The sequence below is a fragment of the Octopus sinensis genome, linkage group LG6 (genome assembly GCF_006345805.1).
Source record: "Octopus sinensis linkage group LG6, ASM634580v1, whole genome shotgun sequence".
In the NCBI taxonomy this organism is placed as follows: domain Eukaryota; kingdom Metazoa; phylum Mollusca; class Cephalopoda; order Octopoda; family Octopodidae; genus Octopus; species Octopus sinensis.
In genome coordinates, this window is record NC_043002.1 from 32,359,647 (window position 1) to 32,385,584 (window position 25,938).

Consider the following 25,938-nt stretch of genomic DNA (forward strand, 5'->3'; position numbering starts at 1 on the left):
TTACCTAAGAGTTCTGCTATTTATAACCATCAGATGGAATGTGCAAAGAGTCATGAATATGCAAAGAGTAGATGCATGTATATAGAAAGATATAGAAAGATATTACCGAAATACTGACCTCCTTCGTCAGGAGTGAAAATTAGCAAATAGCAGTTGATATCGTGATGCGGGAGATTTAAAGGTTGAATGGGAGAAGGGGAAGAGAGGAGGATGCTGGCGGCTTAGGGAAGGAGAGTCGATAAGCAGAGGAAGAGCAAAAGGAGATAAGAAATACGTAACGGAGAGGCAATGTGTACACACACACACACGCACACACACACACACACACATATATATATATATATATATATACTCACATAGAAGTATGTATATATGCAATCGTACACATACATATAATCACACGAATATAAATGTATGCGTATACACATAGGCATTCTGCTGAGCGATAACTTATCTCTTTCTTCTCACCACTGAGTACTTGTATATAAAACATATCTTTTACAGATATGAAGACCCTGAGTCCAGAAATATATCTCACAACTCCCATCTTGAAGCTATATGGGCCATAATTACACTAAGATTGCAATAAAGTGTGAGGAATCCAAGTATGCTTAAACTAGGAAATATTGTAAATATATATAACATGTATAGTATGTTTACATACCATAGGACAACAAGTGAAATTCAAGTATCTTAGAAAAATACAGAAACACTGCCACAGAGGCACACACACATTAACATACGCACATATATATGTAAATGCTTAACATAGTTAAAAACACAACTACACGTGCGCACATTAACCGTTTGGTAACGCTGAGTCATATATAGACATGGATATTTTGCAATTTTGATATGCATGCATAATTAGTTCTACTTACCTTGTTTTACATTATTGATGTATTATGTATATTGTTCATGCATATAAATGATTGTGTAATCAAAATTGCAGCATTTTATCTCATATATTTTCATGCATAAGGAATAAAAATAAGTACAGTGTCAGACAGAAAACTTCCCTCTAGTATTGAAACGTATCAGAGATATTACCGCTCAAATCTATTTTCAATTATTATCAAACTATAGTATAATTATTCACTGAATCAATACAATTCATTGAAGTAAGCAGCAGAGTGTTCATTTAAGCATTATGAACGAAATAACAAGATATTCCGACCGACAAGGGAAGAGTTTTATGGCTGATACAGTACCACTAAATTGAACCGTGAAATTTCCTTGGGTACTATTATTACTTATAATTGTTGTTGCTGCTGTATATTTTATCAGAAACCCACTGTATATTTATTAGAAAACAAAAAGTGTTTCAACAGCAAATGTCGAGAACTTATTCGAAATCGAAACTTTGTGCTGCCCGCAAATGCTTGTCTTTGGAACCAGATCTTATAAATATGATGTCAGTTAGTCGAGATCCCAGACAATTGTTATGGGCCTGGAAAGGTTGGAGAGATGTAATTGGACCTTCTACTCGAGACTTGTTAACCAATTATGTCCATCTACTGAATATTGGTGCCACTGATAATGGTAAGCATGATATTGTCTTTGTACAAAGTTTTGGATTCTGTCAAAAGCAGAAATGTATGTTTGTGCAATGTTTATGCTTTTAGCGTCTAGGTTATTTAACTATATTAAAAAGAGAAACATTCTCACGAGTAACTGAAAGCGTTTCTAGATTTTATAGTGAGCTTTCCATGAATTTTAGGAGCATGTTATTTTAATGGTAACCGTGATGTTCATAGAAAGACAAGGTTCGTTAATGTTAGGTTGGTTCTGATAGAACAAATCTAAGAGGAAAGGCATTCCAGCTGTAACCCTTATGCCTTTTCAGATAATTAAACTTGTATTTCGTTATCAATTATGACATTCCGTCTAAAACAACTGTAGAGCTTGATTTCAGAGAGATTTACCTGCCCTGACAAGCAGGCTGCACAACTACGTAGAAGATTTCTCATCGGCGATATTTTACAGATCCACTAAAACATTTCACTGTAATTAAAGTAGCAATTGAAATTTGTACATTGTCAACTGTACCTTTCTTCTCGTGAGTTAAACAAAGGATCTGCTACGTAGTCGCTTGATCAGCAAGAAGTAGCACACGATTCTGAATTAGAACTACCCCCCACCAAAATAAAATGAGTTCATCTTGGACAGAACGTCCGTATTGGAACAGGCTGCCATAGAGTTTAACAACATCAACAACGAAGTGTGCAGATGGTTTAACAAAATGCTAAATGGTGTGATCACGCAAATATTTCTCGACCTTTCTCTATAAATCTGTGATTTATCCAATGTAGGAAATCGATTAAATAATCTAGATTTAAGCTTATCTCTGAGAACAAACTGACGAGCTGATATATTATTCATACTTACACACATAGTACAATTTCTTCCCCCACCTCTTTCCCTTTTTGCCATGCCATCTTCGCCCCATCTCAAGTATACATACACTTGTTGATATCGATGTTGTTGCTACTTAGGTTGAAAATCATGTCGGGTGATCAGTTCGTGTACCAGGGACTGCTATATACTCTTAAGAAGGTATTTCATTTCACACAGTTTTACTTTACTCACCTGTAAACGGGTATCAGTGAAATAATGATGCAGCCTGCCTTTTAAATTTTGCATCCTGAATATACTGTTAGCTCAAGTGTGGGACAATTGAGTGAGTGTCTAGGTCTGCTTGCAACTACATAGGCGTCTGAAACAAATATTAAAAGTATCGTACACGTTACCAAGCCAGATTATCCGGTGAAAGCTGGCTTTAAATATTATTCAGCTCCAGGTTTTACGTAGATCAATAAGAACGTTGAAACAAAGCAATCAAGTAACGATTACTTCTTTTGGGTCAAAATATATCTAGGACTACATTATCCAATATGCCCTTACATTTTATGAGACAGGAAAATTTGTGGTGAATATGTTTTCCTTTTTTTTTTCTCAGATCAGTAAACATGAAGAGGTCGTGCAGATGAACGTATGTATTTTGAAGAATATATACAAGTTCGTGTCATTCTCTGTGGCTATATAAATGAATATACACATACGCTAGTGTTTTTGTTTTCTACAACTAATCACGCTAAGAGAAATTATCTATATTTGGTATTTTGCATAATTTCTGTAACGTTCGGAATTTCATTCAGAATAAAACTACGTAGAACCATGAGTCATATTCAGGGTAGTGTGAGGTAACGTCCTGATGAACGAGACAGGACTTTCCTATTATCAGCGACGTCGTACTGTTACTGTACTTAAGAGATTAAAGTTCATCTATGTCTTAACCTTTTACCTGTCCAAATCATTTCATAGGCTTGTTCTAAACGTCCTTGCTTGTTTTTAGACTTTAGATAGCCTTTGTTTCATATGGTATGACTGATATATAGCTTTCTTTACCTAAGAAACACGTCAGTTTGGTTTTTCTAAAAGATTAGGAAATGCATATCATATATGATGCACGGGTGATAGGAAAATAGGACCTGTGTATCAGCCAAATCATGCTTCAATGAAATCATAGCTTCGTAGAACAAAAATATTGTAATGTGTAGTTCTAGATACACTAAGTCTAAAAGGGAAAAAGGAACATCGAAGTGATCACATCCTGAACCGGAAACTCCCAGTTGGAAATACTTTTGTTTATAAATTTGCCTGATCAGAGCTAACCTGGAACTACCCGAAAGAAAAAGAATAACAGTCAATTATCGAGTACCCTCTGATGATAAGAAAATAATTTACTATTCATGAAAGAAAGTAAAATAATCTATATACTGTTGTTTTTGTCATTGTTTAACATCCAGATCGGCTCATAAATCAGGATTGAATATCTCAACTGATCAAAGGCTCAATATATATATATAACATATATAGCATATATGGTTTGTCTTAATTCTACGTTCGTGTTTAAGAGCAAGCAGAGAACTTATGAACGAAAGAAGCGCTGCTATGTTAATATCGATCGGTGACAATGAGTGCTCAGCGCTGCATTGGTGTATAAATACTTCAGATAGATGCTTAAATACACTCCAAATTAGTGTTTTCTTCTAAAGGAGATTTTAAAATATAACAATTTGGCGAGAAGTTTAGCATTTTAGACCTGGGAAAAGTGTATAAGTAAATGATCGCTCACGAAACTACAGCAATAAAAGAGACGACGTTGTCTTGCCGATCTCTGTTTTACTATCCACAGTGAGGTTGCATAAACATGATAAGCATTTACATCTATTGTATGTATCAAGTAAATATATTTAACTCAAGAAAGTAGTGGTGGTTAATGTTTGGATATATTCCATAGTAAAATTCGGTTCGAAAAATAAACAGTGACGGTACATCAATAGTTTACGAACAGAATGTAAAATATGCAAGTCATTAGTTCAAAGTTTAACAGTGGTCGTTATAAACACAGTTTCACAATGATAGTAAAATGTAGGGCAACGGATTAAAGATGAACCTATGAAAATGTTATTATCTTGTCGATCATTCTTTTGCTGTCGAAGGAAAGATTGTATAAACATGTCGAACGTTTACGTTTATCTTTTGTATCAAGTAAATTTATTTAATTCCCGAAAACAGAAATGGTTAAATATATTTGGTAAAGCCCATAGTAAACATTTATTTGAAACTACATCTGTGTTCATCATTGCCTTTTTGATTAGTATTGTTATTTTATATTTATTTGAGATATATATACGGAGTGAGAAAGACCGTGAAATCCTGCACCAATCTGAAAGTAGATGTAGAATGAAATTTTGATGAGTAGAATTGGTCATTATATCGCACATATTGGCAAACATGGAAGCTAACTGGTGTACTTGTGGTACTAGGTTAGCAGCAATTGACATTTTATGATTATTCTGTAACTGTTGCTTTTAAAAACCGTGGATATTATGTCAAAATTGTGAAGTTAATCAATAGAAGTGATCGAACATTAGCAATTCGTTAAAATGTAGCTCCTGGGTTATTTGGGACGATCAAACAGAATGCAAATGAAGTAATTAATGTGATTAAAATGTTATGTTAAATTGAAGGCAAAATGTAATTAACGCAGCAAATTTTGTTTCAACAACGTTCACATGATATCCGGAGCTGTCTGTCATTTAATCGTTAGCACGATTGCATGGTATGTATTTTAAGAGACATTTCATGCGTGTAGAATTATTCACAGCTCGCTATAGCTTGGCGCTGTGTTAATAAATTTAATACTGTCTGATGGGTTTTATATGCTTTATGAATATCAGAGATGAATGTTCAGCTTGTGTGTAGTATTATCATGTTCATTAGTTCTTCAATATATTGAAAATCATGACCAACAGAGTTAATTCTCTCAAGGCATGAAAACGCTGCTACAATGGTTCAAGGTTGAATTAAATGAAAAGTAAAAAGAAGCTATCTGAGTTGTTTTTGTTTACTGTTGTCCAAAAATATTTTGCTTTGTTAGAAATAGAGTTATTTTTACGAAGGGAAGTGTATGATCGATTAAACCGACCACAAATTATTTGTGGCTATAGTCCTATAAATTTCCTTGGATAGTTATAAATGTTTACTTCTGAAGCGTAAGAACTAATGAGACAAAACATTAGTTGGTTCGAATCTAGAATACTAATTGTTCACATACATTAATAACACCAGTGCTCAATTCAGTAGTTATATGTTCAAATATATTCCAGCTGTGATCATCTCACCTTTTGATTTCAGATGTAATGTATCCTGGGCTGTATTATCCACAGTGGCCCTCCTTTTTTTTATGACAGTACCGCATAATTCAGTACTGGATAATACAGTTGCTATTTCTATTGAACTAAGCTCGCATCCATTTCTAACTGCGATGTCTATGACTAGTTCTTCATAATGCATATCTTTATAGGTATGAGAGTATAGCGACTGAACCAATATTAATATCTTAGTTCAGGTGGAGAGCTGACAGAATCGTTATTACAGCGGCAAAAATGCTTAGCGGCATTTTGTCCGTCTTTACATTGTGAGTTCAAATGTCGCCATGGGCAACTTTGCTTTTCATTTGTTCGGGGTCGATAAAATAATTATCACTTGAGTACTAAGGTCGATATAATTGATTTACTCACTTCCTCGAAATGGCTGGCCTTGAGCCAAAATTTCAGTCCGACATTAATATTGAAGTTCTAATAATTTTATCGATTTATGAAGAAATATAGTAAACAATGATATCGGGACTTAAAATACGAAACGAAATGAGGTCTAATGGGTCAAACATTTCTAGCATATTTTGAACACGGAGTGTGTTTTTACCATGATTTAGTGCAGAAAGCCATAGTAAATTTTAAATTTCAAGGAAGGGAGGAAATTTCATGAGATGAAATGTCAACCAAATGTATGCAACTACGTGTATTCAACAAAAAGTAAACCAAAGATCAGGAGTGGAGTTAAACCGAGTAAAGGACAACCCTTCACATTAGTGATAGATATGAAAATAGATATAAATTTATTGTGAAAGTTTTCTGTATATTGAAACAATTCAGTTGTAATTTATTTTCGTGACATTAATTGGATAATAACGTTAAGTATGATTGAGGTTTTTATACGAAGTCTACAGTTTTGTTGGTTTTTATGTCAATAATTTGGAAATGTACTAAATATTGCTTATAGAAAAGGCACAATAACTTGAATTATGATGAAAGACTTAATCGATGATATTGATCCTAGTACAAGAACGGTATTTATTTTTATCGACTGCGAAATTATGAAGGTTGTGTTAGTGTGTGTGTGTGTGTGTGTGTGTGTGTGTGTGTGTGTCCTTTTTCTCAGTCAAATCATTTTCTCCATCTTAAAATAAAACAAATCAAATCATTCGAAATCATACAAGGAAGTTTTCTATATAAAATGTAGGAGGAATGGCGATAGAAAACTGTTATCTAATGAATAAAAGGATTATTTTCAAGAAAATGTCAACTATGTATTATTTTTCTTCATTCATATTTATATACATTACATACATACATCATATATACATGCACTTTTTACCGTTATATCTTTTACTCGTTTCTCTTGATCGCTTTGCCGAACCGCTAAGTTGCGGGGATGTAAACACACAAACATCGGTTTCAAGCAATGTGGCAACTAACACATACACAAAGACACGCACACTTACACACACAGACACACTCGTGACTGCAACGCTCTAACCACTAAGCTCGCTGATGAGCTAGAAATCGGTTGTAATGTATTAGATAATACTCAATATTTGTATTGACTTCTGTAACTTATCGCTTCTCGTGAATCGACAGAAATACACACACACACACACGCATACACACAAGCACATACAAATATGCTTACATAAATAATCTCTCTTTATATATATATGATTGCGTTTGTGTTTTTAGGTGCGTATTTTTTTTTTTAGTTCGAGTGTTGACTTTTGTTGAGAGTGAATGTACGCTCATACGCCTGTTTCATAATTAATTTCATTAATTATATTACAGATTTGATTCTGAACGTTGACGTTTTACGTACATTTCTTATTTCAATGTGTATTTTCCAGGTTTTAACGATATTGGAGAGTACCAACGAGAAAAGTACTATGAGTTTCCACAATGGATCGAAGTCTTATCAGACCAATTGTTACGGGAAATCAAGCCCCTCTATGTTGAACTTCACACTTACGTCCGTCACAAGCTTTCTCAATTCTATGGACCGGCAGTAATGAAAAAATCTGTCTCTACTATTCCAGCCCATCTCCTGGGTAAGCTGGACATTTATCTATAGAAACCTCCGATTGGATACTCTTGACTCTAAGATTATTTGTAATTCGATTTAGCATTTTAAGACACGCGATTGGAACTGCTGTGTCTTCATGCCTGCAATTCCAAAATTTTATAGCCTTGTGTTTGCACACATCTAGGAAATGAAATAAATGTCGCAATTTGGTATGATCTCCTAGAAAATTAAGACAACGTACTCCAAATGGTACGTAATCTTTTTAAAGATATGATGAATGCCACCTATAACCCAGGATGAGCTATCGGTTATGAATAGGTTTTCATTGCAAGAGTGGAATGGATACATTGAATTATTTTTCTACATCCCTTCATTCTGAGTTCAAATCAGTGCAACGTCTTAATGGGATTACTCCTAACAGACGGAATGGTTACGGCTAAAATATATTCTATAACATGCCTGCTTGATCGAGGTTGGCGCGCATTTGAATCAGCAATGATCTCTTCTGTGTCCCTTCTCCGTTCTACAGCTAAAAACAGCCTGGAATATAATCGGCATCTGGGTATCATACTAAATGGATACATACACTGGTGAAAAGCCCGATGGTGTGTTTTTTTGCGCGAGAGAAAGTGTTTTCATTACATGTTACATTAAAAAAACAGAATATATGAAAGATTTTCATACAGAGTACATACTGTCGCAGCACGGCATTGCGACGCCTCAAGTAGAGCGAAACGAGTTTGTCGATCTCATGAGTCACAGCCACGATGGCGTTCACCTCGTTCCGATATGTATATATATATTGTGGTTTTAATATATGTCGATGAAGAGATTTTACTCTCAGACAAAAACTCAAGCATCAGATCTCGCTGCGGCGTATAGGCATTTAGTATGACACACAGATGTTGATTTTATTCAATTGCATTCACTAAGCTTTTGACAGATCAACAAACTTTCCGTAATACCAGTGAACGTATTATTTACTGTTTCCTATGTAATGAGGCAAAAATTTCGTTTTAGCAACCGGCAAGAAAATGCACAGTATTGACGTGCCCCGAGTCGATCAAGAGGAGAAAATATAGAACAACAGTTATCACACTTGGCACAAACATAACGAAGATAGCTTACCCTTGAGGTCATTATCTCCATGTATAAAAAAAAGCTCACTCCAAATACTAGGTCCCACACTATTTTTTATTACGATCATACATTTGTAAAGTTCTCATAACTGCGTTCTGTGTAAAGAAAAATATTGCCAAGATCAGTTTAGTTCTGACTCTACAAAGCCCAACAAATGCCGACATTATGTTACTGCTCATATATCAGAGATAGGGGTCTGTTGATACACACACACGCATATAATTCCACGCGCGCGTCAGTCACTCAAATGCACATTTCATTTAGAATAAAGAATCTATCAATAATAGGTCACCTCAATAAATGCTTCTCTTGTGCTCATGTTTTAATAAAAAAAAAAGTAGTTGAAGCACGTTGCCGAACAGGAGATGGCTATATGTAAAGCTATCTATGAGTATGAGATAATAATCCCTATAATGAAGGTGTTTCAGTGAACATACTCAGTCCATCCATTCCATTAGAGCGATTGACATCGTCTTAAAATCCATTTAGGTTAATTATGTAAATTGATTAATTGATGTTTCAGAAATAATTTACAAACAATTATTAGTGTTTCCTCCTAAAACACCCGATAATAGTTTCAGCCAATAACACATTTGTGTGTTACATTTGCTTTTGTAAAATTTTATTGAAATATTCTGCATATTGCGAAGGCGGCGAGCTGGCAGAAACGTTAGCACGCCGAGCGAAATGCCTAGCGGTATTTTTTCTGCCGTTAAGTTCTGAGTTCAAATTCCGCTGAGGTCGACTTTGCCTTTCATCCTTTCGGGGTCGATAAATAAGTACCAGTTACGCACTAGGGTCAATATAATCCGTTTAATCCGTTTGTCTGTCCTTGTTTGTCCTCTCTGTGTTTAGCCCCTTGTGGGTAGTAAAGAAATAGGTATTTCGTCAGTTTTTTATGTTCTGAGTTCAAATTCCGCCGAGGTCCACTTTCCATTCGGCGTCCATAAATTAAGTACCAATTGCGTACTGGAGTTGATCTAATCGTCTGGCCCCCTACCCCCAAATTTAGGGCCTTGGGCCGAGAGTAGAAAAGAATATTCTGCATATTGTGAGGGCGGTGAGCTGGCAGAATCATTATCACGCCGGGCGAAATGCTTAGCAGTATTTACGTCTTTCCGTTCTGAGTTCAAATTCCGCCGAAGTCGACTTTGTCTTTCATCCTTTTGGGGTCGATAAATTAAGTACTAGAGTCGATCTAATCGACTGGTCCCCTCTCCAAAATTTCGGGCCTTGGGCCTTGAGTAGAAATGAATATTCTGCATATTGTATTCTAGTAATACTGATGTAATCTTCTACATAGTGAAGGCGCGTGGCTTAAGGTAAGCGGCTTACGGTCGTAAGGTCGTGAGATCGATTCCCGGCGGCGCATTGTGTCCTTGAGCAAGACTATTTATTTCACGTTGCTCCAGTCCACTCAGCTGGCAAAAATGAATTGTATCTGTATTTCAAAGGGCCGACCATGTCACATCCTGTGTCATGCTGAATCTCCATGGGAACTACGTTAAGGATACGTGTGTCTGTGGAGTGCTCAACCACATACGCAATATTTTCACGAAGATGATGTTCCGTTGATCGGATCAACTGGAATCCTCGTCTTCGTAACTGTTAGAATGTCATTTTTTAATTCTACATTCAAGTAGATATACACTTTATTGTGAATATATGGATAAATGTATTTATAAAAGTATATAAGATAAAAATAAAAAGTATATATAAAAGCATAATATTTGCAATTTCAGGTGATATGTGGGCTCAAGCATGGGGTAATATTTTCCCGATCGTTCGACCATTCCCGTCTAATACGAAAGAGGATTTTGATACATTAATCAATAACCAATCCCTGACACCAACAGAGCTTCAACAAAAAGCCGAGCAGTTCTATGAGTCGATCGGTCTTAATCCTATGATGCCAAAGTTCTGGAGGAATTCTGTTTTCAAAAATCAAGAAACTGAGATGGACTGTCATCCTAAAGCGTTTGACTTTCACAGGAAGAGGGACTTCAGGTAATTTTTCATCGTTTATCTTTTACTTGTTTCAGTGACTAGACTGCGGCCATGCTGGGGGCACGACTGTGAAGAATTTTTAGTCAAATAAATCGATCCCAGTATATATTATTATTTTTTTAAAGCATGACTCTTATTCTTATTTCTTTATTGCCCACAAGGGGCTAAACACAGAGGGCACAAACAATTACAGACAAACGGATTAAGTCGATTACATCGATCCCATTGCATAACTGGTACTTATTTAATCGACTCCGAAAGGATGAAAGGCAAAGTCGACCTCGGCAGAATTTGAACTCAGAACGTAACAGCAGACGAAATACCTATTTCTATTTCTTTACTACCCTGAAAGGGCTAAACACAGAGAGGACAAACAAACGGATTAAGTCGATTATATCGACCCCATTGCATAACTGGTACTTATTTAATCGACCCCGCAAGGATGAAAGGCAAAGTCGACCTCGGCGAAATTTGAACACAGAAAATAGCGGCAGACGAAATACCTATTTCTTTACTATCCACAAATGGCTAAACAGAGAGGGGACAAACAAGGGCAGAGAAACGGATTAAGTCGATTACATCGACCCCAGTGTGTAACTGGTGCTTAATTTATCGACCCCGAAAGGATGAAAGGCAAAGTCGACCTCGGCGGAATTTGAACTCAGAACGCAACGGCGGACGAAATACCACAAAGCATTTCGTGCGGCGTGCTAACGTTTCTGCCAGCTCACCGCCTTTGTGGATAGTATCAATAATGATAGTTATGGAGGGGGTGATAATTGTGGTGGTAGTGGTAGGAATAATGTTTGTGGTGTGAGAGGTTCTAATGATAGTGGCACCACCACTACTACCACCACCAACAACATTATGTTTCTCCTCGTCATCATCATTACCACGACAGCTACCGCTATCAATTCATACTCTCTGTACTAACAACACCGTCATCGCTTTTGCAAACGACAATGCTAGCAGCAGCATCACCTTAACTGCTATCCACCTCCTCCGTATCATCATCATCATCATCATCATCATCATCGCCGTCGTCATCACCGTCGTCCTCGCCTTTGCCTATCCCGCTTTCAAAATTTTAGTGTGTGAGAATAAAAACCACGCACACATTCAGTCTTCGGCCGCTCTCAAGCTGTTAATGACATGTTCTGCATTATTTACTGTATTGTGAACATGGGTTTTCAGTTTTTCTATTGTTTATTTCACTTTTATATTTGAATGCTATATGACTAAAACTCTTGCAAATACTCCATGATGTCTTTACAAGGAATATCATTAATTAAATATTGATTTCCAGTTTTGGCACAAGGCCAGAAGTTTCGAGATAGGGGATAAGACCATTACATTGATCTCATTTCTCAACTGGTACTCATTTCATCGACCCCGAAAGGGGGAAAAGCAAAGTCGACCTCGGTAGAATTTGAATTCAGAATGTAATGACGGATGAAATGCCGCTAAGCATTTTGCCCGACGTGCTAACGATTCTACCAGCTCGATTATTTAACATCGGTTTCAAATTTTGGCACATGGCCAGCAAGATTGGGAAGGGGACTAGACGATTACATCGGCTCCAATGCTTAAATGGTGCTTATTTTATTGACTCTGAAAGGACAGAAAACAAATTCGACCTCGGCAAAATTTGAACTCAGAACTTAAAGACGGATGAAATGTCACTAAGTATTTGTTTTTTTTTTTTTCCAACGTGTTAACAATTCCACCAGATCGCTGCCTTAGTATCATTAATCATATATCAGCTGTAATGAATGCTGCCTATATTAAATAGCCTTCCAGCCGTAACCATTCACTTTATTATCTTTTTTTCCCAACCACTACATCGAGGTACAGTGTTCTATTTTATAAGACTAAACAATATAATTTGAGGAAAATTTAGCCACTATTTTTCTAAAAACTAGCAACAACATTGTGTTAAACTAAATCTTTCCTATTTGATTCTGTCTATTGATGAGTGTCGTTATAATAAATGCGTTGCTCTTCTCAATACTGTTCATACTTAGCGACATGATTTTTATCAACTGTCTATGAAGATGGAATGGATACCTTCCTCTAAATGGCTTCGACTACGCAAAGACAAGTGAATGCTGATAGATGTAAACTGCAAGAATTAAATATGGAGCACTTTACTAGTTAATGTGAAGGTACATGGCTCAGTGGTTAGAGCGTCGAGCTTACGATCGTGAGGTTGTGAGTTTGTTTCTGCGTGTTGTGTTCTTGAGTAAGACACCTTATTTCACGTTGCTCCAGTTAACTCATCTGTAGAAATGAGTTACGACATCACTGGTGCCAAGCTGTATCGGCCTTTGGATAACATCAGTGGTGTGCAGAGGGGAGGCTGGTATGCATGGGCGACTGCTGGCCTTCCATAAACAACCATGCCCGGACTTGTGCATGGGGGAGGGTGACTTTGTGGATGCAATCCCATGGTCATTCATGACTGAAGGGGGTCTCTCCCACTGGTTAATGTCAAATGATCTCCATTGGAAATTATTTGTGGACAATTTGTTCAGACTATGACACTTGGATATTTTCGTTCCTATCATTATCGCAGCTGCAGTTGCCCTCATCGCTAGTATCTTTGTGGGGTCTGTCATCGCAGTTGTCACCATCGTCGTCGTTGTCATCGTCGTCGCAGCTGCCTCCGTGTATGCCGTCCTAATCGTCATTGTTATCGCTAACATCCTCAGTCATCGTCGCCAGTTCATTTCCCAGTACTGACGTAGAGTTGACATGTTTACAAATTGGAGTCTTACCAATAATCGTTTTGTTTGGCCTTACCAATAATAGCGAACGTTTGAAGAATATAAAATGTACGACTGATCATGAATTACGTGGGAGTCATAAAGCAAAAATGAATTACTATTAACTAACGGAAGACAGCTGTTGACTGGAAGACATGATAATGCTGTGTACCAAACTGTTTGTCATGTCGCTAAATCTAATGATCATTTCCCGAATGATGTAGTGATATTATCATATGACTGATTGATGACGATTCAGAACAGCTGATACCATCTAAGCTTTCATGTGGCATATTTTTATATATAGATAGACACGCAGTAAAAAAGGAAAAAAGGAAATGTTGTCCTACGAATAGGAATTTCTTGAAACATGATGTCACGAATTTACATATTTCTCACAAAGTCGAGGAATCGGAATTAAGTAGCACAAGAGCATCAAAACCAGAACTATGAGACTGCAAAACTCCCTAATGACACCTCTATACATAAATCTTTGTACGTATATTTTTATAACTTAAAGAATTCAATACTCGAATGTTGTGCTGATGAAAGGTTATAATCAAATTTAATATGTCCATGTTTTCAGGAGTATGGAGATGTGAGTGAAAATGTAAAAATAAAAATAAAAGACTCTAATTATGAGATTAGATATCCAATAAGTCCGCTTCCCCCTCTTTTTCTTGGTACATACAGTCTGTCTGCATCACTTTTTGGATGGAGTGTCCCATATCTAATTGGTAACTTCCTTGTCTTTCTATCTAAACTGTTTAGTTCGTCTACTGTCCATGCGATTACTCCTGCTTCATATCTAAGGAGTAAAACCGCCCAGGTGTTGATAGCTTCAATCTTATTCCGTCCCTTTAATTTCGACTTAAGGATCAGTCTCAGTCTGCGCAGGTACTCCACTTTCAAATTTTCTGTCATTTCTCTCTGCATCAATTTATCCATTTCCAAAATCCCCAAGTACTTATAGCCCGTCTCTTCTATCTGTTTCATAACCTCTCCCGACGGTATTGTTAGCCCATCCATACATTTGATTTTGGCTCTCTTCAAGACTAACACACCACACTTTCTTATCCGAACTCCATTCTGATATCAGCACTGAAGATATACACTGTATCAACGATGGAACTGACTTGGGCTTCATCTTTACCATATAGTTTGAGGTCATCCATGAATAGCAAATGATTGACTTTTTATTGGCGGCTTTTGAATACGTACCCAACTTGATTATTATTATTATTATTATTATTATTATTATTATTATTATTATTATTATATTATTATTATTATTGTTTGTTTGACTTTTACTTCATATTTGTACAAGTTGATTCCAGGTCTCACCCAGAGACCTCAAAAAACAGGAATTTAGAAGTTTAATTTGGTATTATGCCTAGGGTGCCATTTATTTGGTTTTGCACAATATATTGTTTTAGAGAATTTATACGAAATCATAAGAAAATTATAAATTTGTCTTAAAATTTGAGATTACATAGACAGTATTTTACATAGGATATGGACAGTTCCCATGAACACTTTTTAAAAATTTCTGCCGGTTTTGGACTTCCTGGTATCTGGGTTAGGTAGCAATCAACTGCTTTTGCTATCGTTCCTTGGCCACCTATGAAAACAGGTATTGTTTTAGTCTTGAGGCTCCACATTTTGTCTATTTCTGTTTCAAAATCTTTATACTTGCTCAGTTTTTGGTAGTCTTGGTAGGTACATTTATGTTGATTGGGACAGTCATATCAATGAGGAGAGATGATTTTTGTCTCAAGTCCTTCACTATGATGTCTGGTCTATTCCCATCTGTCTTTCTGTCAGTTTGAACTGTGAAGTTCCAGAAGAGTGAGATGTGGTTATTTTCAAGTACTGGGGGTGCTTTGTGTTTCCACCAGTTGTCATGGGGCAGGTCGAAGTTTTTGCAAATTACCCAGTGAATATACTGTTTTGCTCTATTATGACTGTTAAGATACTCTGTAGTCGCAAGAAGACTGTACATGGAGACAACTTGATCGGTGGTCTCATATTGTTGTTTACATACACCACATGTTGGGCTACTGCCGTTCTATAATATGTTGGCCTGGTAGCCCCTTGTAAGTAGGCATTGATCTTGGGCTGCTATGATAAACCCTTCTGTCTCTGATTTTATGCCAGAAGTCACTTGGCATTGATGGCTAAGGGCTTTGTCAACATCGGCATTATTAACTCACTTTGGGTATTTACCGTTGAGAGGTTTTACTTGCCATTTCTCAGAAGGAATATCAAAACCAGTAGTTTGAGCGCTGGTTTTCATACACTTAGCTTTTTCTGTGATTTGTTGTATTTGTAATTCATTTAGATATTTCTTTGTCTGTTTTGTAAATGAGTGTGATGGTTTCTTGATTTCGTATTTAAAGACAAGTTTTAATATCCAGTCATCAGTTTTTCAGGTCGGTGTTTAGGCCAATTGTTGCAATCTTTATTATTAATTCCAATTGTAAAAGTCCACGGCTACCCGCTTTTCTTGGCAGGCAAAGTCTTTCTATATCTGCCTTGGGGTGGTGCATTCTATGCATTGTCAACAATTTTCGGTTTTTTTTTTCTGTCAAGATTACATAATTCAGTAACTGACCAGTTAATAATATTGAAACTACAAGTACGATCCGTATGCTTAAAGTATTGATCGCTTCGATCCTGTTTCTTGCATTCAGCTATCTAAATTTGTAACAGTTTATCAGGTTTAGTTCATAATTAAAGAATAATTTTGTGCTCAATTCAATTAATCGAATTCTTTATATAATTATACATTTTCATAAACTTTTCATTTTCTTTTTCTTGCCAGAGTCAAAATGTGTACAAGTGATACGGCCACCACATACGACTGGAACGTTGCTCACCACGAAATGGGTCACTTAGAGTACTATATGGCCTATAGGAACCAACCAGATATCTACAGAAATCCAGCTAACCCTGCTGTTGATGAAGCCGTCGGAGACACTCTTGCTATGTTTTCTTCAACGCATATACGTCACATAAACCGTTTGTCTCAAGGTGGAAATGACAAACACAACTACGGTAAATGATCATTTCATCTCTAGACACCTACACACATAACACTGAAACAGACATGTGTGTATGAGTACGTGCGTGTACATGTGTGTGTGTGTGTGTGTGTGTGTGTGTGTGTGTGTGTGTGTGTGTGTGTGTGTGTGTGTGTGTGTGTGTGTGTGGATGCAATTCCTGCTCTCGAAAATGCTTTAAAAGAGTATAGTCGGTCACGTCTGCCAAGTGCTTTGTCTTCTTATTTATTCGAATTCGCCAAGAGCACATGATGAAGTCCACTTTAGCTTAAAGTTCTCATGTCCCATAGTTTATTAATCTGAATATTCGATACAAGCAACTTAATCTCTTTTTTCCTTTCGCTTTAATATACATTCCTGTTGGCCTATTACGTTCTAAATTTCTTTCTCTGCTGCTATACTGTAATAGATTTGGAAATGGGGGGGGTGTTCAAGAAATTATCGCCTTATATAACATTCTTCGTCCGGTGTGCACTATTATCTTTCAGTAAGTTGTCGCTGAGGATATTGCAGCCATTTCTGTGATGCGCCTCAGATGTATAAGTTTCTCTTGCGATTTGGACTGCTTGTTCAACATTGTAACATCTAAATCTTGCTGAGAAGAATACATCAGACAAACAAGTATAACATTTAGAAAACTTTCAGCACCCACTCAGCACTAATGCCAGCAGACTTAACGAAAAATAATGGTTAGCAACAGCTGACTGAAATTTCATATATCGCCGGTTGTGAGATTTGGCTGTATGCCACTAAGACAGGCACGTTGAAAGTGTGTTCTGGCAATTCTGGCGACCTTAACAGACGATTATCGTCTGTCAGCGATATAAACATTTGTGCTTTTATGCACCATGCAGCAGTATGAGAGGGCTTTCAAGATAAATAACGCAATATTCAATCCTCTAACAATCAATGTTAAGTTGAATATATAATTTACCTTATATATATATATATATATATATATATATATATATATATTATATATATATATATATATATGTATACATATATATACACACATATATATGCATATACATATACATACACATATACATACATATACATATATATACATATACATATACATACATATACATATATATATACATATACATACGTATACATATACATACACATATACATACGTATACATATACATACATATACATATATATATACATATACATACATATACACATATACATACATATACATATATATATATACATATACATATATATACATATATATGTATGTATGTATATATTATGTATGTATGCATGTGTGTGTGTATTGAAAGATAGTGTGAACAGGGTATATACATGTATTTTCATAGACACACACATACACACATATACATACATATGTATACATATCTACATGCATGTATATTTATATATACGTACGTACAGACATACATACACACACTTTACATATATGCATACATAAGTACGTACGTACATACATATAACTATCAAATATTACATATTTATGATATAGAAATCATTCATTCTTTATCTGTAGTTTTGCCTATATAATGTATGACAGGCGGGTGTCGTATTTGAATACCAACGCATAGGCTATCGGCTTCAATCTGTATATTTTGGTAGCATCAACATCTTAAACTCCAGAGAAGTTATCATTTCGCTATTGGAAATAGATACAAGATAGCATCGCCGATACACTTTATAACATTATGGTTGTTACTGTTGCTATTGTTGTGGTTGTTGTTTTCGTTGCTGGTGTTGTTGTTGTTCCTTAGTCTACATTAATGCCAGATTTAACAGATATGTGACAAAATATATTTCAAATGTGACCCTCCCGTGTTTTTAGAAATATCTGTAAGTGTTCTTTTAATACATGTATTCTCTATCTAAAACGATGGGGTGTGGTCAAATGAAAATAGTATGGAATCTTCATGTTGGACCAGTGATCATCAATTCTGTACATATGTATCAAGCTAAATGCGTTGTATATATTACACATATTCACGTACGTACACACACATGCATGTGTGTGTGTGTATGTATGTATATATATATATATATATATATATATATATATATAATATATATATATTAGAAATATTAAATTTCTAAATGTCTCAAAGAGACATGAGCGGTGGTGGAGCGATAGAGTGGTTGTATACTGTCAACATAACGTGACAGTCCCGTAAGGGATTTACACCACCGCTGTTTAGCCCTAGTATGCATCGACGCTTCCTGTCGGCTTTGACACATTTACTGTGTCCTTATATTTGCGAAGGGGAGGCAAGCACTCCCACCAGCTAGGATTCACACCTGAGGACATGCATGTTTCTGGGTCTTAACTCGTCATCAGCCCAGGAAAGTGAGACCTGCTGGTTGAGATGCCTGTCTAACCTTCGCAAATATATATATTTACCGTGAAATCTATTCACTGGTCACCGTAATTAGAAATATTAAATTTCTAAATGTCTCAAAGAGACATGAGCGGTGGTGGCGCAATACACCGTTAGTCACAGTGTGCTGCCACTCATTGTTGTAAGTTTTGAATACCCCACTGGCTTTGTGGGTTGACCAGCATTCCAACATACACACACATACATACACGCATATATGCATATACATACAAACATACAAACACACGTGCACGCTCGCACACACATACATACACACACATAACCACGTTCTGTCGTTAATATTTAATACATTTTGAATAATTCTAATACTATTTTGATATTTTAAGAAAGAAATATCAACCTATTAATGCGTGAGGCTCTGGACAAAATTCCTACAATGATATTTGCTTATCTTCTTGAGAAATGGAGATGGCGCGTATATCAAGGAGATATCAGTTCTGCTAATTATACTCAAGCATGGTGGAAAATGAGGTAAGAACATATTGTGTATTATGTGTGTAAATTCATATATTTTATATAGCTTACGTAGATAGAGAATCCAGCTGGTAACTTATTTTTGAGTCTGCTATGTTTGCTACATTTTAAAACTGCAGAACACATAATAATGGTGCGATTATTGTGGAGGAAATTTGAAGTCTTCAGAAATTGATTTTTGGTTTACACGTTTACAAGAAGACGGGAAATACTTAGTCGCGTGATATGCATTACCACAAAGAGACCTGTACGAGCCTAAGCCATGTGCACACTATGCAAACAATCGACTGGAAATTGACGCAAGGGATACCATGTACCTGTCAACATCTGGCTGAAAATGGTGGAGGATGACCTAGCCGATATGGACCTTGACTATGAGTACGTTCATATGAGGGTTTCTGCCTATGTTGGATGGAGATTTCTCGTTATCTGATACTCCAATGTAAGCTGCAAGAGCTATGCTAAGCTAAACTTTGTTCTGTATATTAATCAATGAAATCTGCCTTCTTCATTCAATGCATTTTTTAAATATTTAATTTTGGTGTAATATTTATATATATATATATGAACTTAGCTATTGATCTCAATAAATAATTGTAACGTAGTTTTATACATTCTTCTTGATACCCTTATTTCTCTTCTCATTAATATTTGTTGCTATATCATTGCGCTTGTATGTATTTCTGAAAGACTGCATGTGGCTTTATGCACTAAATGTAATGGGATTTTACTTAAGGTTTATTAGTGTATGTGAGGACTACATCCATTGTAATTGACTATCATGATATTTGCAAGTGGTCATATTTCTGTCTATCAATACTTAAATGTGCATGTCCAAGTTTTCTTACGTATTAGTGTTTGTCTATCTATGTTATTAATAAAACTAAGAGCACTCCTGAGGGACGTGTTGTTCATTTATATTTGATGTATATTGTCCTGTATACTGTCCTGAATATGTTTGTTTCAAAGGACTTACTCCATACTGTTGTGACTATCATATATATTTCAGACATATATTTGTAATTGTGTTTCAGATACGACTACCAAGGCATCCATCCCCCATTGCAACGTACAGAATCAGACTTTGATCCCGGATCAAAATATCATGTTTTAGCTGATATACCATACATCAGGTAACAATAAGAAAAATAGGGAGATGTTGTCGTCGTCGTTGGTGTTATTAATATAAAAGGGGTAACCATCAGGGCATTTAAAGCAGTAGATGAAATTTCTGCTTCTGCAGTTCATATCTACGTTTGTGAAAATGAGTCCATTTCTTGTTCTAATGGATCTATCAGTTTGCATGCATTGACACGTTCCACATCTATTATCATTACACTTGGATACTGTGAATGTTTTATGGTGCATTTTGCTTCTGGTAATAGTTTCTTTAGGTTGTGTGGTTGCCTTTTGCTTGCGGTCTTTGTTTAGTTATTCTGTTTATTGACTTTTCACTTTGTTTCATGATTGGCAAATTTTGTTTTGATATTGTTATACAAGTTTGGTGATGCAGATATATATATATAATTCAGATTTACAGAACGCAAAATTCAAAGACAGGTGTAGGAACAACAAGCAGTTGTGATAGTCTTCTTTACTTTTCGAGCCAACGCTCTTCGACAAAAAAAAATTGAGGTGAAAAAAAGAGAGAGATTGAAAAAAAGAAAATAAAACGGAGAGAGAAAAAATATGTGTAGGGGTTAACGGTTCACACGACGAAATAGCCAGAAGAAAGAGACTGAATGAAAGGGAGATAATAGCAGTGACCCGGTTGAACAAATTCGCTCTCGTGCGCGCTTGCTTATGTGAAAATAGTGAATGTATGTCTGTGGATTGTATCTATAAATGAAGATGAGTCTGTGACTATGTATGTGTGAACGAGCTGAAAAATAAGTGGACCTCAGTGTGTGTGAGTATGTGTGTAAGTGACCCAGTGAGTACATCATGTGGAGGGATATGCGTTACATGTACTGGTATGTATGCATGTGAGCATTTGAAACTGTATGTATGTGTGCGGTCATCATGTGTATGTACAAACGCATTGGCCTGGGGGGGGTGTATGTGTACAAGTAACCTATTGTACGTGTTGTGTGGAGTGATGTTCGTCTTGCGTATTTGTGAGTGTGTGCGCGCTTATGGTCATGTGTATATGTGTAAGTATGAGGGTGGAAGTGTGTTAATGTGCTAACAAGTGTGTGTGCGTATGCGCGCGCGTTGCGTGAGCGCGTGCGTATGCAAACGCTTGTTTTTAGCAGTTGACGTGTGTATGTTGAGGTGGTGTGTGCACGTGTGTATGTGAGTGTGATTCTGTGAACATATAGTGTGTGTGTGTATAGTGTATGCTTGTGGGCGAAAGTTATATGTATCTATGCGTGTTGCCTGTGTCTGTGCGTGTTGCGTGTGTGTGTGTGTATTGTCTGTGTTTAAGCATTGTGTGCTTGTGTGGGTGTGGGAATGTGCATGATAGTGTGTGGTATGTGACTGAGTTGAACAGGGTGTAGGGCTGCTCGTACAATGGCATGTGTGTCGACGCTTTTGAATAGTGTGTGTGCGTGTGTGGATAAGGGTTTGTGGATGTTTCGATAATGATGTGTGATGTGGGCGATGAGAAGTGTTGGGTGCTAGTGTGTGTGGAGGGGAAAGTGTTTGTGTGTGTGTGTGTGTGTGTAATGGTGTGCGAAGTGAGTAATGACTTGAACAGAGTGTATGGGTGTTTGTATAGTGGTGTGTATGTGATGATAGTCTGAGGTAGACGGTATGCAGGTCTGTAGATGGAGGGGAGAGGCAGGGGAATGTGGAAGGTGTGTGAGAATCTGTGTGGAGTGGTGTCAGATGAAGAGAAGTAGCAAGTTGGGCCGAAAAAGCGCAAAGGAACGAAGGGAGAAGATAATTTGTTGTTCACGGTTGAGACGAGAGTTCGAATACGTATATACATACATGTGTGTGCGTGTGTATGTGTGTGTGTGTGTGCGCGCGCGCGTAAAAATAGCATAGATAAATAAGGCAACCAACATTCAATAGCTATATGTTTTCTTTCTAGATATTTCTTCAGCACTGTGTTGCAGTATCAGATACACGAGAAACTCTGTCAAGTTACAGGAAGAAATATTCCTATCCAACATTGCGACATCGCTGGGACAAAAGAAGTTGGAGCTAAGCTTTTGTAAGTAAAATATATTCGGTAATACATACATTCATACATAGAAACAAGCAATTACACATACGTATGATACAAGCATGCATATATATATGTGTGTGTGTGTGTGTGTGTGTGTGTGTGTGTGTGTGTGTGTTTAATTATATAGTCATGCATTTATATACATGCACATATATATGCATGTATATATACACAGTCTCTCTTTCTTGCCTTCTCTCACTCTGTATATTTCTCTCTCTCCCCACTCCCCACCTCTCTCTCCACTCCCACTCTCTCCCCCACTCCCCCTCTCTCTCTGAGTTTCAGTTTGACCATGCAGAAGAGACTCAATCAATTTGTGCCAAAATATTTCTCTGCATTTCGCGTAGTTATATAGAGTGAGCTGTATGCAGCTGATTACGATTTATGATTGATTGCCTAAGCTTAAAGTCAATACGATGTTAATTACTGAGCAAATTAATGTACATGTCCGAAAATTAATGGATATTTTTACCAAGACCAACACATTTCAGACCTAAGCTGCTAATTAGCACAAATATATTATTTTGTTTTGGTAAACATTCGTTTCAAATTTTAGCACAAGGGCAGCTATTTCGGGGCGTGAGGTACCTCAATTACACCGACCAGCACTCAACTAGCCGATCTCAAACTGATGAAAGCAAAGTCGACCTCAAACTAATAAAAGCAAAGTCAACCTCGGCGAAATTTGCACTCAGAACATCGACACAGAAAATAACGCTATGCATTTTGCCTGGCCTCCTGAGGATACTTATTTATTTCTTTACTACCCACAAGGGGCCAAACACAGAGAGGACAAACAAGGACAGACAAACGGATTAAGTCGATTACATCGACCCCAGTGCGTAACTGGTACTTAATTTATCGACCCCGAAAGGATGAAAGGCAAAGTCGACCTCGGCGGAATTTGAACTCAGAACGTAACGGCAGACGAAATACCACAAAGCATTTCGCCCGGCGTGCTAACGTTTCTGCCAGCTCGCCTCCTGAGGATACTGTCAGCTCACTGCCTCTGTTTTGGTAAAATATTGGGTTGTCCGGAAAGTTCGTGCTGATTTTTAAAGGAAAGAGAAAGGTCAATGAATACTTGGCATTATATTTTTAATCATATCTTAAATATGCACAATGCGTCTCCCTCTTTCCGTCTTTCCTTTAACTTGAAAATACCCTCTTCCCAGAATTGAGGTGGTTTCATGACAAAGAATTCATCAAGGTATCTTTTTACGTCATCCAAGGAATTGAAATTTTTGCCATTAAGACTATTCTGCAGAGACCTGAATAAGTGGAAATCCGAAGGAGAAATATCTGGTGAATATGGAGGGTGGGGTAACACATCCTAGCCGAGCTGCAGCAATTTTTGTCTGGTTCCCAAAGCATCAAGTACCAAAAATGAACTTTCTTATCTTCCATTTTAAAGGATTACAGAATTAACACAGCTTATAGGAACATAAATCTTCTTCCACGAAAAGATAGCTTAAACTGTGCTCTAAATGGAGGTGTAGTCAAATCCTATTTTATGGACTCAACCATGTTCTAAAATAAGTCGAAAGTTAAGCTACTATAAATCGGCACGTACTTTCCGGACAACCCAATATTATATACAAACTTTACTTAGGAGTTGGCCCTAGCTCTCATTGTCACCTACCACCCTCTTCCTACATCACTCTGTTTTCAAAGAACGAATGAATATCACATAATCTTATTCTTTCTATCTAAAAATTATGATCTTTTGCCTAAGTAAGACATTATTATTACCACTATCATTAATAATATTTTAAATCACTGAATATATTTTATTTTGCTGTATTTTACAGAGATTTTATGGAACTCGGTTCCAGTTTTTCATGGCCTCAATCTCTGAAGAGGTTGACTGGAACGGCAACAATTTCATCTCGACCAATCTTGAATTATTTTAACCCTTTATATACTTGGCTGAAAAACGTCAACGACAAACAGTCAAACGATTTGAAGCAAGAAAAGAAATCTGTTTGATACACTACTGAACTATAGAGTTCAACCTTACTGGAACTGAGGATTTTCTTTGAAATCGTGTATTTTTTAAACATTTACTCATAAATAACGACAGAACTGTCAATACCCACTTTTAACTGTACAATTCGAATGAAATATTTATATGACCTATACATACTGAACAACAGACACACATGCATACACTATCTCTACGGAAGAACAAATTTGTAACATGAAGACAAAGAATATTTATATAATTGAGAAAATGAAACTAACTTCAATTTTGTGTATTGTTTTCGTTAATTGTTTTACAGTTTTTGTTTCTGAAAATGCATTGCAGATAACAGCAAAAATAATATCAACTGCTGCTGTAATAATAGCAGTCTAACTTCCTAATTACGCTATGTACTCTCAATAAAATCTCCTGTTACGCAACAAAAATGTTAAAATGCTTATATCTCCTTATTTGAATCGTAATTTGCAAATATATATTCTCAGTATGTATTTTTAGCTGCTTTCTTGTCGTTCCTGGTAAATATACTCGTGTCATGAAATAGATATAGTTCTTTGAGTGAAATTTTCACATTACTGGTATGACTATATAAAATATTGCACTCAAATGTTGGCACAAAACCAGAATTACCCATAAACCTATGTTACTCTGAAATATATTCAGCGTATAGTCGCAGCCATATTAGAAACAAACTACATGTAGAGTACAACAGTGGGAATATAGTTGCTTTCTAAAGGATGGCCTCGCTGAAATATAGTAAGAACTAGCATAAGTACCCGGCGTTGCTCAGGTATTAAATACTCGTCAATGGTCTTAATAGGTTCTACCATATTTTTTTTCTTCTTGTTGACCATCTCTGCATATTTTTGCGTTAAGTTGGAAATATTGACATTAAGGAAGAAGTGATTTTCCCCATATACCATAAATACAGTAGTAACAACAGGTTGAAAAGCCCTGGAGCATCACAGGAGGTACAACAATTAAATGGACTTACAAATATATACAACATACAGAAAATTGCACTATTGTGCACTGCACACATCCTACGCAAAACACTTTCAATACAGTAACCATCAGAGCATCACAGCACATACCCAAGGCACACAGAGCTACGCTCGGTAGTGAAGTGAAAGCACGCTATAAACATAAAACTACTGAATAATAAAATAATAATAATAATAATAATATATATATTTATATATATGTGTGTGTGTATATACAACAGTACTATA

The 25,938-nt window shown here is 36.4% G+C and overlaps 1 protein-coding gene across 1 annotated transcript in view; it reads left to right on the forward strand.

Moving 5' to 3' along the window:
* The window catches only part of LOC115213195 (angiotensin-converting enzyme-like), a 42,188-nt gene extending 17,021 nt beyond the window's left edge, over positions 1-25,167 (forward strand). The window contains exons 5-12 of the mRNA XM_029782129.2: positions 1,310-1,542; positions 7,526-7,726; positions 10,584-10,848; positions 16,438-16,670; positions 19,400-19,544; positions 20,582-20,680; positions 22,588-22,710; positions 24,537-25,167. Of these exons, the coding sequence (XP_029637989.2) occupies positions 1,310-1,542; positions 7,526-7,726; positions 10,584-10,848; positions 16,438-16,670; positions 19,400-19,544; positions 20,582-20,680; positions 22,588-22,710; positions 24,537-24,714 (1,477 nt within the window). The 3' untranslated portion in view covers positions 24,715-25,167. The remainder of the gene's footprint in view (positions 1-1,309; positions 1,543-7,525; positions 7,727-10,583; positions 10,849-16,437; positions 16,671-19,399; positions 19,545-20,581; positions 20,681-22,587; positions 22,711-24,536) is intronic.
* Positions 25,168-25,938: the final 771 nt, after the last annotated feature.